This window comes from Gracilinanus agilis, chromosome 4 (genome assembly GCF_016433145.1).
Source record: "Gracilinanus agilis isolate LMUSP501 chromosome 4, AgileGrace, whole genome shotgun sequence".
NCBI lineage: Eukaryota > Metazoa > Chordata > Mammalia > Didelphimorphia > Didelphidae > Gracilinanus > Gracilinanus agilis.
In genome coordinates, this window is record NC_058133.1 from 97,029,821 (window position 1) to 97,042,814 (window position 12,994).

At 33.7% G+C, this 12,994-nt stretch overlaps 1 protein-coding gene across 2 annotated transcripts in view; it reads left to right on the plus strand.

The window, feature by feature from the left end:
- Positions 1-12,994, plus strand: part of CFH (complement factor H) — a 167,608-nt gene that overhangs the window by 73,528 nt on the left and 81,086 nt on the right. For both annotated transcript variants that reach the window (XM_044676386.1, XM_044676387.1), the window contains exons 6-8: positions 2,355-2,528; positions 4,168-4,341; positions 8,995-9,219. In XM_044676386.1, the coding sequence (XP_044532321.1) occupies positions 2,355-2,528; positions 4,168-4,341; positions 8,995-9,219 (573 nt within the window). The remainder of the gene's footprint in view (positions 1-2,354; positions 2,529-4,167; positions 4,342-8,994; positions 9,220-12,994) is intronic.

Genomic DNA, 12,994 nt, shown 5'->3' on the forward strand with positions numbered 1-12,994 from the left:
AATATTCCTTTCTTGAAATTCTCTAATTCCTTTATCAGTAATATTCTTGGTCATCTTTAACCTGTCTAGTCCTTCTCTAACTTCTTGATTGGTTCATTTTCCTCCATCTACTAGCCTTAACAAAAACTTTCTCATTCCTCTTGTTTTTTTCTCTCTAAATTTTCACCTAGTCCCATATCTCCTTTTATGCAGATGATTAGAACCAATGAGTAATCAGTTCCCAATTCTCTTATCTGAAGTCTCTTTCAAGTCTGGGTTATCAAACTGCCTATTGGCCACTTTTCCTTACAGAATTCACTGGGAACTCAATATAAGTCTAAAATGGAAAACTTTAATTGCCCTGGACTCCAAATTCTATTATTTTCATGACCCTCAATAGCACTATAATTCTCCTACTCTCTGCTTATAAACCCAATATCACATTTTACCTTCTTGCTAATACAATCTACACCCCTAGTGTAGTTAATAGTATCTCCAAAATATCTGTTGTATATGTGCCCTCCTTACTTTCCTACTCTGTGAGCATAATTCACATCATGATTACCTTTTGCCTAGAGTATTTAAGTAGCCTCTTAGAACATATTTTCCTCTCTAGTTTACCTTCTCACCTTGAATTTTCCTCCTTAATTTAATTCTCCAACATAGTATCTAAAAAACATCTTAAACTCAAAAGTAAATAGGATGAAGATAAATCTACTTATTTTAGTGCATATTCTCCACATACTCTTTTATCAGAAAAAAACATAATATTAATGAACAAAATAATGAACATTACAGTAATGTTAAATGTATTATCAGCTTTCTTCATTGTAGTCTGACAAAAAATTGTAAAAAAAAAAACTCAACTGATTTTTTACCATTAATTTGGATACTTGCCAGTGTGCAATCTTTAAATAGGACTGAAAATTTCTGAGTCAGAGTTTGGTGTAAACTCTTAGATCATAGTAAGTATATTAAATCACTTTGAATGATCTAGAAAAAATAACTATTCTCTAAATTATATTTTAATGCCATTGTCCTCTCTATGCTTGAAAATATTGCTAGATACCTTAATCTAGAAATTGTTTTAAAATTGTCTAAACAAAATATTCTAGTCATTGTTTTCCTCTATAAATAGAAGACAGCCCTTTTTGGTCAATTTATTTTGAAACTACAGAAAACACAGCTCTGAGAAAGGAGTTGAAAAGTATGGAGTCACTTTGTATAGTGATCCTTTTATTCTATGTTTGTGGAATATTCAAATATTTTCTAAAATTATTCACCAGTCAGCCAGTTCTTTTGATTGGGTATGGTATAAATCAAATATAGCAATTTCTTCAATAAATAATGTCTTATAACTTATACATTATTTGTATGAGTTTTAGATCAAAATGCCATGACTTACGTCTACAAGCCCTACCTGTAAACTTGATAAAAAACACACTCAGAAGAATAAAGAATGTCTTTAAAATGAGCAGAGATACAGCTTTTAAGGAACTCGTGCTATCTCTATCACTAAATTCACTGATACTCTCCATAAGATCTCCGCTTGATAGCATAGGCCACCATAAAACCTTTTTTTAGGCACACAAAACATGTTTACTTCTCTCACTTTCTCTTCTTCCCTCTATAATTCCCTATGTCCTGCAAGGAGATTTACCTATAAGCAAAGAATGTTTATTAATATCAAATGCTTTGTGTTAATGTAAGAAGTCTTAGATTGAGCCCTCATCAGAACTATTGGCAGCATAACATGATTTCTTATATCCAACCATACTTTTCTGATAGTGGTGATACCAGAAACACATTTTATTCTAATTTGTGAAAAATATTGCAGAAGATATGTGCACTTAAAATATTGTCTGCTGGGGGCAGCTGGGTAGCTCAGTGGATTGAGAGTCAGGTCTAGAGACAGGAGATCCTAGGTTCAAATCTGGCTTCAGACACATCCAAGCTGTGTGACCCTGGGCAAGTCACTTGTCCCCCATTGCCCACCCTTACCACTCTTCTACCTAGGAGCCAATACACAGAAGTTAAGGGTTTAAAAAAAATAAATATATATATACATATATATATATAGTCTGCTATTTCTTTGGAGCCCACAAACTTATTTAAATCTAACCTTTTAGCAATGTAATGCATTTTGTCAAAATGTTTTAACTCAACAGATATAAAAGAAAGATGATAAAAGAAAGATATAAAAGAAAGGCAAATGGAATACCAAGTAGATGAGTGGAAAAACTTATGTGACTTTATTTTTTTTAGCTAGAATATTATTTTTTTCTTTCAGTATTGTCTCTACTTTATTTATTTGTTTTAACATGATCCTATAAGTCATTTAAAGAACATTTTGCTATTTTCTCCATTCTATTTAGAAATTATATGTCAAAGACCAAATATTCAGAATGGGAACCTGTTATCTATACGGAAGCCAAGTTACAAGGATAATGAACGAATACAATACAATTGTGATCTAGGCTATATGCCCAGTGAACGAGGAGATGCCATTTGCACTGAAAGTGGTTGGACTCCAGAGATATCTTGTAGAGGTTATATTTTGCTTCTTTATTATCTCAAATCATATTTCTTTAGTCAAACAATTTCATGTTTAGTTGATTTTTAAGAATTCTTCCCTCCTCCCAACCAAAAGGTTATCTTGACTTGATTGAAACCAGTAAGATAAAAGCTATCAGTAATAAATTATTGAAGTTGAAATGACTTTAAATATTGTCTCCAGCATAGGTGAACCTCTTCTGAGTTTGAGTGCCCAAAGGGCCAATTCAAACTTTCTGTTAGCCCCAGTGTTTCTGGAGAGAGCTGAAGGAGAAAGTGCTTGCTTTGGGTGGCTAGACAGAGGGGTGGGGCAGGCAAAAAATACCCTCCTCTGGTGCTAGGAAGAGGGAGAACAGAGCAGACAGCTTCAGCTTTGCCCACATGCCATGTCTTAAGCAATGCAGATCTAGTCTAGCCTCTATAGTTTACAGATAAGGAAACTTGGAGCTAGAGAAGTTGAAGGACTTTTTTCCAGGTCACTTAGCTCTGTAATTACACATATAAATAGGACTCAGTCTCCTGATTCCTTTTATCTACAGGATTTTGCTTCTAATACAATTTACATCTAGAAAATTATACAAATAGGTAAATTCTTTTTTTGGCATTCAGGTTATCTGAAAAAGACAAGAAGTTTTAATTGACCACAAACTTAATCCAAACAGTATTAAAAGAAGTATAGTAGTACCCACAGAGAGTAGTTACTGGGGTCTTCCCTGGGAAGACTGAATTTCAAATGTTGTGGTTCATTCTGATGATCACATTTTAAGAGGGCTAGTGACAAATGAGAGCGTATCCAAAGGGAGAGTAAATAGAATGTTTAAGAGTTTTCAAATTATGTCATAAAAGGAACGATTTAAAGATCTGAATGTCTTTAACTTGTAGAAGAAAGAAACAGAGTATGATGTGGTAGTGATCTTCTAACACTGAATGATTCTCACATGAAAGAGGGGATTTATTTTTTGTTATTCTTGCAGACAAAATTATGACTTGTAGGTAGAAGTTACAAAGAGTCTGAATAAATAGCACTCACAATATATTTGAGAAAAAATTGGAGGAAGGGAAGATATAGGGAAGAAATTGTGTAAGTTCGGTGCATGTATCAGACTCAGTGATGCAGCAAGATTTCTAAATCCTCCTGCACAATCATGTCAAAATAACAAGTGGTATTGCCCCAATTCCATGCTCATATAAGGTATGAAATATAAGTAGAGAAAATATATCATTCATGTCTATTAAAAACAATAAATTTCTATTCATCCAAAATATTTTAAAAGCCTATAGTCAAGAAGCTAAAAACATCAATCTTTCTAATGTGTTATGTATGAAAAAATTATATTCAAAATGTTTATTCTGAGGTATAGAACAATTATAAAATACCTTATAAGAAAAGATTGAGTTCAATATGTTTTTTCTATTTGAGTGATATAAAAATTATCAATTTATCTTTGGTACATATACTGATTATCAGAAAAAAAACAGTTATTAGAATATAGCATGATTTTACCATTCTGAATGAAAAGCTTAAATGCTCTTTGTGAGAATTAAAATCTATTGTGTTATCTGAGTAGGCTTGGTACTTTTAGCAGTTTAATAACCTTTATCCCTTATTTGAAATAATCACATATTTCTCTTTAGAGGTCACATGTGAGCCTCCAATTTTGACTAATGGCAATGTAAACAATCTGAGAGAGAAATATAGAGGAAATGAAGAAATCTCCTACTCATGCAAAACTGGCTTTTACCCACCCCTTACTGGGAATAAGGCAACATGTACAAGTGAAGGCTGGTCACCTCTTCCAAGATGTAATTGTAAGTTTTATTCATACTTTGACCTACTTTGAAAACTATGAAATGAATGCTTATTTAATAAAAGTGGTAAGTCAACATATCTATTTTTCTTAGTTTTGTAGTATGAATCCAATGTAGGCATCACTCACTTAATAGAATAGACCAGGAATTTTCTAACTCTATTGCAAAAAAAAAAAGAAAGAAAAGGAAATTTCTCTCAAGTGCATATTATTTTATAATTATTCCCTTCGAAAATTCCAAGATATTTTCTCTGGAAACATAATTACATATTCCACTGAATTAAAACTTATGGAATCTATTTGCATATTATTTATTGTGATCTGATTTTCTATGCCACTTTTGAGAACATTTGAGTCCAAATTTGCACAAACCATAGATATACTGTGACATAGTCAAGAATATCCTGATTCCCAATTCAAAATGAATTAATTTAGTTCTTTTATTTATTCTTGTTTATATATTTTAATGCCTAATAAACCAAGATTTCAAAATAATTTCACTGATCTTTGCTACCATTAATCATGTCATAGTCTAGTCTGAAAATTCTTGAGATTTAAGGCACCAAGGTTCTGTAAAATAGTTTCTTGAATATTGTTATAAAATAAATGGGCTAGATAGATGGAGGAAGAGAGATGGTAAACTGGATACTACCACTGGTAATTGTGTGACAGCAGTGGAGTCCAGATATGTGGCTAGTGCAAGATCAATTGAGGCTTGCCTCCTAGCTAGATGTTGTACCACCTCCCTCCTTTATAACACTGCCCAGGCAAGATCCTTCAGGTCAATGGATGGTATCCCTTCAGGTCCCACCTGAGGTTGATTGATGATAGATATTGGGCTCTATTAGCCTTGGTAATGGTTTATCTGACTGCGTGGTTCCCTTCCCAAAGAAGGTATGAAACAACCACTCCAGGAAGGTACTTGAATAGTTTATCTATATTTTAGCAAAGATAGAGTATTGGGAAATGGGTAAAGGAATTGGGAAACCCTAACTAATTGATAATAATAAACCCTCAGAGCTGTAGGCAGGTAACTGAGTCTGGTTAGTTACCTCCTCTGGCTCAGCCTGGCCACAGCCAAACCAGAGCAAGCAAGCTGCTGCTTGATGTCTTTTAGCTTCTTCTTCCTGCTAGATGTTATGCCTATACAGCCTTCAGGATCCACCCCTTTTCCACCCTGTTCTTCTCCTGCCCACCTCCCGGATTCCTCCCCGGCCCTGGAATACCTATATAACTACAGATGATTTGAATTCCTAAATATCTAGGGACAGTAGAATAAGAAGATTGATGGTCTGGGTACAGGTTGGCAATGTTAGTCAGGTACAAGACAGGAGGTTCTTGCAAGGTTGAGCCAAGCAAGCCACCAATCCCCCCAAAACCAGGATCCACAGATCTCAGGTACAAGGGAAGTGAAAGGAACCAAAATCCAGGGCTACCAGGGTATTTATACCCACTGGCCAACTGCTTTCTCCCCTGTACTCATGGCCTCTGGGAACATTCTAAGATCCAACAGTCCTCACCAGTCAATCAAGGTTGAAACTCTCAGCTCCCCGATTTTCAATATAACAATACTCCATAAACATTTGCTGTTCCCTCTGTGATAGGCAACATGTGCTAGTTGGTACAAAGATGAAAGTACTGGGGATGCAGCCAAAAGTACAGCAATATCTTCCCTCATGTAAGTTATAAATGATTAGGAGAGATATTCATAGAGAGGTAAATGCCGAATATATATCCCTTCCCCTCCCAAAAAAATTAAAAGATAATTTTATATAGAGGAAGTGCTAGTAAATAAGGTCATCAGGAAAGGCTTAATGAAAGTGGTATTTAAACTAAATCTTGAAGAAACATGGAGTTCTTATGAGGCAGAGGTCAGGAAGAAATGTAAAGTCACAAAGGGTCACAAGTGCAAAGGGATGGGGACATAAAATAGACTTATGGGTATAAAGAGCAGTAAAAACACTAGCATGGCTACTCTATAAAGTACATGAAGGGAAGCCATATGTGGTCTTACGGTAAAGATAAGTTAGGTTCCAACTGTTAAGAGCTTTGAAAGTCAAACTGAAATTTTATGTGATCTTGGAGATGATTGGGAGCCACTAGAATTTACTGATTAGAAAAGAGAAATGATCAGATTTGTACTTTAAGAAAACTACTTTGGTAATTGTATGAAGAATGAATTGAAATGGAAAAATGCTTGAGGAAGAACTGCAATTTGGGAAAATTGCAATAGTGTAGGCAAAAGTGGGTGAGAACTTGAACCAGGGCAGTGGCTGCTTAAGAGTGCTAATTCTATAAAGTCAGATTCTTTTCCAATGATTATATATTCACTGAAATCAGAAACCATGACCTGAAATTGCATTTATTTGTTTTTCATTGCAACCAAGAATCAATGATTTCCTTGATATAGGCACTCTGCATCAATTCAAGACACAATATGACTGTCTTTTAACAGGTACCTCTTAGGACATACTACTCTGAAAGACAAATATAATTTGGATATGTAACTATAAATGTTATATATTTTTTCTTTTGTTATGGTTTATAACCATGAGGTAGCATGCATGATATACTATATAGATAGACAAAAATTATAGAAGGCTGACCTCAGTTTAAATTGTGCCTCTGAAACCAACTAGCTATTATGAGCCTCAGCAAGTCATTTAACATCTTGTTTTCCCAGGAAAACCTCTAAGGCTTTGAATTGCATAGCTGATATCCAATCAACATTGAATTTCTTTATGGTTGTTTGCTAAACCAGGAAAATCACAACTCTGATCCAAAGAAACTAAGCTTGTTGGTTGAAAGCTCCAAAACATATTGCAGTTATGACTGAGAAAAATAACTTAATCACTTGGCCTCTCTATATCCAAAGCTACACTCTAACACTGAAAATTGAAGAATTGTTGCTGATCTGCATTGTTAGATGTAGTTTATTTTCTAGAAACTATAGCTTTTAATCACAAGCCCTCCTTACCTTCTTCCCTCACCCACAAAATGGCTTGTAAATTGAGTGTATGTACATTTCCAATAAATAAATTTAAAGAAAAAGAAAAAGAAATTTCTGAGCAAGGGAAACATTATTGAACTAGTAAATGCTTCTATGTATGTGTTATTCATATGCTTGAGATTTGGTATACTTAAAGAAACAAATATTATTACTTACTTTATACTTATACCTCATCTGAATAATTCAGAAATGACACTATGAGAACTAAGAATATTACAATGCAATCTTTTTTTTAACTTTTTTAAAAACACCACATTCTGTCTAAATATGTTTTTAATGTTTTCTTGTTTTGGCCTTTGTTTCAACCTATATTTTCATGCTTCTGTGAAAAGATGTCACAAAGTTCCCCCTCACAAAAAAGCAAAACCTTGTAATAGTATGAATATGAGCATTTATTATATAATACTCATATGAATCTTTTTTTGAAGGTAGAAACTGACTTGAAGAAAGTTAGCATGTTAAGGGGCAAAGATGAGGAAGAAATATGTGCTAGACTTGAGAGATAGCCCATTCAAAGTCCTGGATATGAGAGGAATCATGTTACATCCAGAATCAGTTACTAGTCCAGTTTGGCTAGAATGTAGATTGTAGGAGAGAAACTAATATGAAATATTTGGAAAGGCAGATGGGAGTCAGATGGTAGGAAACCTTATATTCCAGGCCAATAATTTTTTAATATCAGAAACAGAGAACTGGATTATTTGAGTGGACAAATGACATTATCATATCTGTGTATTAGGAATGGTAATTTGGCTGATGTATGGAGGATAGTTTGGAGACAAAGTAGGATGAAGCATCCAGGACAATTAAGAGTCTATTTCAATAGTACAGGCAAGAGTTTATGTGGGCATGAAGTAGGGTAATGGCTATATGACTTTCAGGATAAGAGGGAAAGATAGGAGAAATATCATGAAAGTAGAATAATCAAGACATGGACATTTATTCAATATTTGAAGTACAGGAAAGGCAAAAGTGAAGGATGACTCACAGTATGTAAACCTGTGTAATTGGATGGAAGGTATCCTCAACTGAAAAAGAAAAATGGGGAGGAAGGAAGAGTTTTGCAGAAATGGAATAGGTTTAATATTAGATATGATAAGTCTAGCATATTAATATGAAATTTGTTTGGAAATGTTCAGCTGATGGTAAAATGGAACTAGAGTTCAAGAAAGAGACAAAGGTTGGATATGTAGTTTTGAGAGTAATCTGCATAGAGCTATTTGAGCTCATAGGAGCTGAAGAGATCACCAAAATTATGGAGAAAGTACAGAATCTGTAGACAAAACTTTGAAGGATATTAATGTTTAATAAGGAGATAGATGAAGTTGTAGCAAAATACTAACAAAGAATAATAAGGCAAATATGAGAACTAAAATGGGCATGTTAGTAGTGCCTTAAAAGGCAAAGGGTGAGAGTATAGTGGAAGAGTAGACATTCTGTAGTAGCAAAATATCCCCAAATAAGTTGATGACCAATTTTGAATATACACTATTCTTGGAAGATTCTAATTCTCAGCTTATTCTGAGATCATAAATGAAAAAAATACAGTTATACTATATTGTGTAGTGTTTCTTCAAAACAGAAAAATAAAATTATCCAGTTAATTTGTTAAAGAAAATATTTTTTGTTTCACTTTTCCCCAAGGGAAACCTTGTGAATATCCAGAAATAGAAAATGGACACCTTTATAAGCCATATTACCAGAGTGAGGAATACTTTCGAAGAAGTTTTCCAGCATCTATTGGAAGAGAATTAGACTACCACTGTGATGATCATTTTGTACCTGCCCATGGAACTAACTCATATCATAGCTACTGGACAAGATTTATTTGTACTGAAGAAGGATGGTCTCCAGTGCCAAAATGCATTAGTAAGTACACTTCTTTAAACTATTTGTAAAGAAAAGCTGTGATAGGAAGCCCCAGATGATATTTAGAAAGGATGTAACATTTCAAATCAGTAAGACCTTTATGATGTCCCCATTGGAAATTCTGAAAAGCTGGGATTCCATCCTGATAATGGGGGGAGGGTTTGACATATCAAAAATAACTTTATTTTGCAGAAAGGAAGCCAAATGGACATTATAATTTCCCAATTCTTTCTTCTAGGGTCTGCTCTAAATGAATTGTTAGCATAGGATGCAATTTGCTATGCTCAATGTCACTGAATTCTGGTATCACTTTCTGCTTTACTAATAATTATGCTATCTTTTGGATAATATCTTTTATTGTCTGATAATACTGACCTATGAAATTAAATCTGGCTTTCTCAGTAACATTTTCTGTTCAAAGATATAATTAATTACCTGCTCTCTGATAGAGTAGCCTACTCCCCCAAAATACTTTCATCCCTTTCCATGGGACTATCTGCTCTCTGGAGCACTGCCTTCTGGATTGCCTTCAATTAGTAAGATGACTTTTTTATTTAAGCCTTTGGCCTTTCATTTCCTAAATTTCCCTCTATTCATTTGCACTTCTATAATGAAAAAAGGGAAAGAAAAAAATAAAAAAAATAAATTCATCAAAGAATTCTAGTTGAATTTAATGTTCTATATATAAATATTCCAAAATTCTACAGAAAAGTGGGGATAAGAGTTTTTAATTTTTTTCTTCTTTGGGTTCAAGTTTGGTCATTCTGAATTTTTAACATTCATTTTCATTTTTTTGGTGGTGCTTATTCTCCTGATTACATTGTTGTAGTTATTATGTGGCATAGCTGGTGACAAAGTGGATAGAGAGCAAGGCCTGAGATCAGAAAGATTTATCTACCAGAGTTCAAATCTATTCTCAGAGACTTATGAGATATGTGTCACTGAACAAGTTATTTGATCTTGTTTGCCTCAGTTCCTCATCTATAAACTCAGATGAAAAAGAAAATGCAAACCACTCCTGACTCTTTGTCAATAACATGTGAAATCACATCACAAAGATCTGTATACCACCCAAACCACTGAACAACAAGAAGTCGTTATAAATACACACACACACACACATATATTGTCTATTTGTTTATGTCAAGTTGTCTCAGTTTATGTAAATCTTTCCAAATTTATCTGTATTCATCATATTCCTTATTTTGGAGAGTAAAGTAATATTCTACCATATTCACATATAACAATTTACTTAGACTTTCATTCCTCAATCAATGAATCAACGATTTGTTTCTATTTCTTTGCTATCACAAAAACCAATTCTTCTATAAATATTTTTGTATATTGAGAGCCTTTCTTTTTATCAATGACTTCACTGGAATTTATGCCTAAGAGTGAAATTCTTAAAACAGAAATTGTTTCCCTTTTAGATACTTTATTTTCAGAAAATTAAATTTCCTCCCAGAAAGGTTGTAATAATTAATTGTTCTACCAAAAGTGCACAAATGTGACGATCTTTCCACAATTCCCTTAATATTCTATATATTTTGATCTTTGCCAGTTTATTAGATAAGAGGTGAAAATCTGGTTTGTTTTGATTTGTATTTCTCTTATTATTAATGCTTTGGTGTACTCCAACATGTATCCAGGGAATAGTTCATACCTCCTTCAGATACCTTTATGGCCAATGGACCCAATTTTATCTCATCTGCCCATTACACTGGGTAAATCTTCACATTCTTGAGGTATGCACCCTCTCACATCACTAGCAAGGTGATTGGTAACCCCCAACCTAATTTATCCTGTCTACTCAAATGGTCCTTAGAACCACATTTCAGAGTTGGGTAAAAGAGGAACACCAAAGGAATACGTGGAGCCCTAAAACAGTCCTTATAGCTTGGTCAGAAGTTAAAGAAACAAAAGGTCATCCATTTTGTTCCAGGACACTGCCAGTTCTCTCGGTATTTGTCTTACTATAAGACTTTGATAACTCTTGTAAGAAAAAGTAAGGCTGAGGACATTGTGCAATTCTCCCTCACTTAAATGCAATTCATGGCAAGTCAAAACATCTCCCCATGATTTCATTGGTTTGCTTCAAAACAAGATGGTCTAAGCTCAACAAGAAGAAGCCACAGGACCCTGTAATAATTGTAATGGGTTTGACAAATCTAAAAATTAAAAAAAATTATTGTTGTTGCCATTTATAAAATAATTAACCCTTAAGTCATAAGGATGATAGTAGCTTTCAATTACAGCAATGTAAAAATATTAAAGCGGGAAATATAAGAAAGAGGTAAAAATATCAACTAGCTAAAAATACTCTAGCCCTAATCCTAGTGCCTCTAGACCACGAATGCAAATGTGAAAGCAATTCTTACAAGAATCCAAAATCTAAATTAGGAAGCTGAAATCTGAAGAGTCAGAAGACACTGAAAAAATCCACTGAGAACTTTTAGTGCACAGGAGGCTAAGACAGTTAAGAATTTCACTCAGATCTCAATCTCACATGGAAGTTGGATAACTTCTTTAATATGGGTCTCACCAGTGTAATCCTCTTCCTTCAGTTTCAGTCATTCACCCAGAAAGTCTCCAGAGTAGAATCTTACAGAATCCTCCTATAAGAGAGTCTTTTTGTCAGAGAGCCAAGTAATGAATCAATTTTCTTTTTGGTCTCACCTTTTATAACCCTCTTTCCACATCACTTCCTGTTGCTTCCCCACTTCACTGGAACCAATCACAGTTCCCACAGTTAGGAATAGAACAAATTAAAAAACCCAGTTGAAAACTAAATTGGAAATCATAAAAATCAAAGGAGAAAATAATAAAGTTGAAAGTAAAAGAGCCATTGAACTAATAAATAAAACTAGTAGCTTGTTCTTTGAAAAAAACAAATAAAATATGCAAAGTATTGGTTAATCTAATTTGTAAAAGGAATAGAATGAAATTAACAGGATCAAAAATGAAAAGGGTCATCTCTCCTCCAGTGAAGAGGAAAGTAAGGCAACTAGTGAGAGTTATTTTACCCAATTATATGAAAAAATATATAAATCTAGGTAAAATGGACAAATATTTACAAAAATATAAATTGCCCAGATTAACAAAAGAGGAAATAGAATGCTTAAATAATCCCAGACCAGAAAAAGAAATTGAACAAGTCATTAAGCAACTCCCTAAGAAAAAAACCCCAGAGTCAGAAGGATTAGCCAGTGAATTCTATCACACATTTAAAGGACAACTAATCCTAATAGTATTCAAACTATTTGACAAAATAAGCAAAGAAGGAGTTTTACCAAATTCTTTTTATGACACTAGTACTGATTCCCAAGTTAGGAAGGCCAAAACTAGAGAAGGAAAAATAAAGGCCAATCTCCCTATTGAACATAGAGGTCAAAATCTTAAATAAAAAACTAACAAAAAGACTACAGCAAGTTATCATCCCCTCCAACATTTATCACTTTTCTTTGCTGCCATATTGGCCAATAGCAGTATTTATTTAAATCAATCAGGAAGGATCATCTACACTGGGGACAAGTTAGAAGTTTTATCAATAAAATCAGGAGTGACACAAGGAAACCCATTATCACCATTACTATTTAATATTATACTAGAAATGCTAGTAGTAGCAATTAGAGAAGAAAAAGAAATTGAATAGGCTAATGTAGGCAATAAAGAAACTAAACTATCACTCTTTGCAGGTGATATGATGATATTCTTAGAGAATCTGAGAAAATCAACTAAAAAGCTAGTGCTAATAATAACTTTAGCAAAGTTGCAG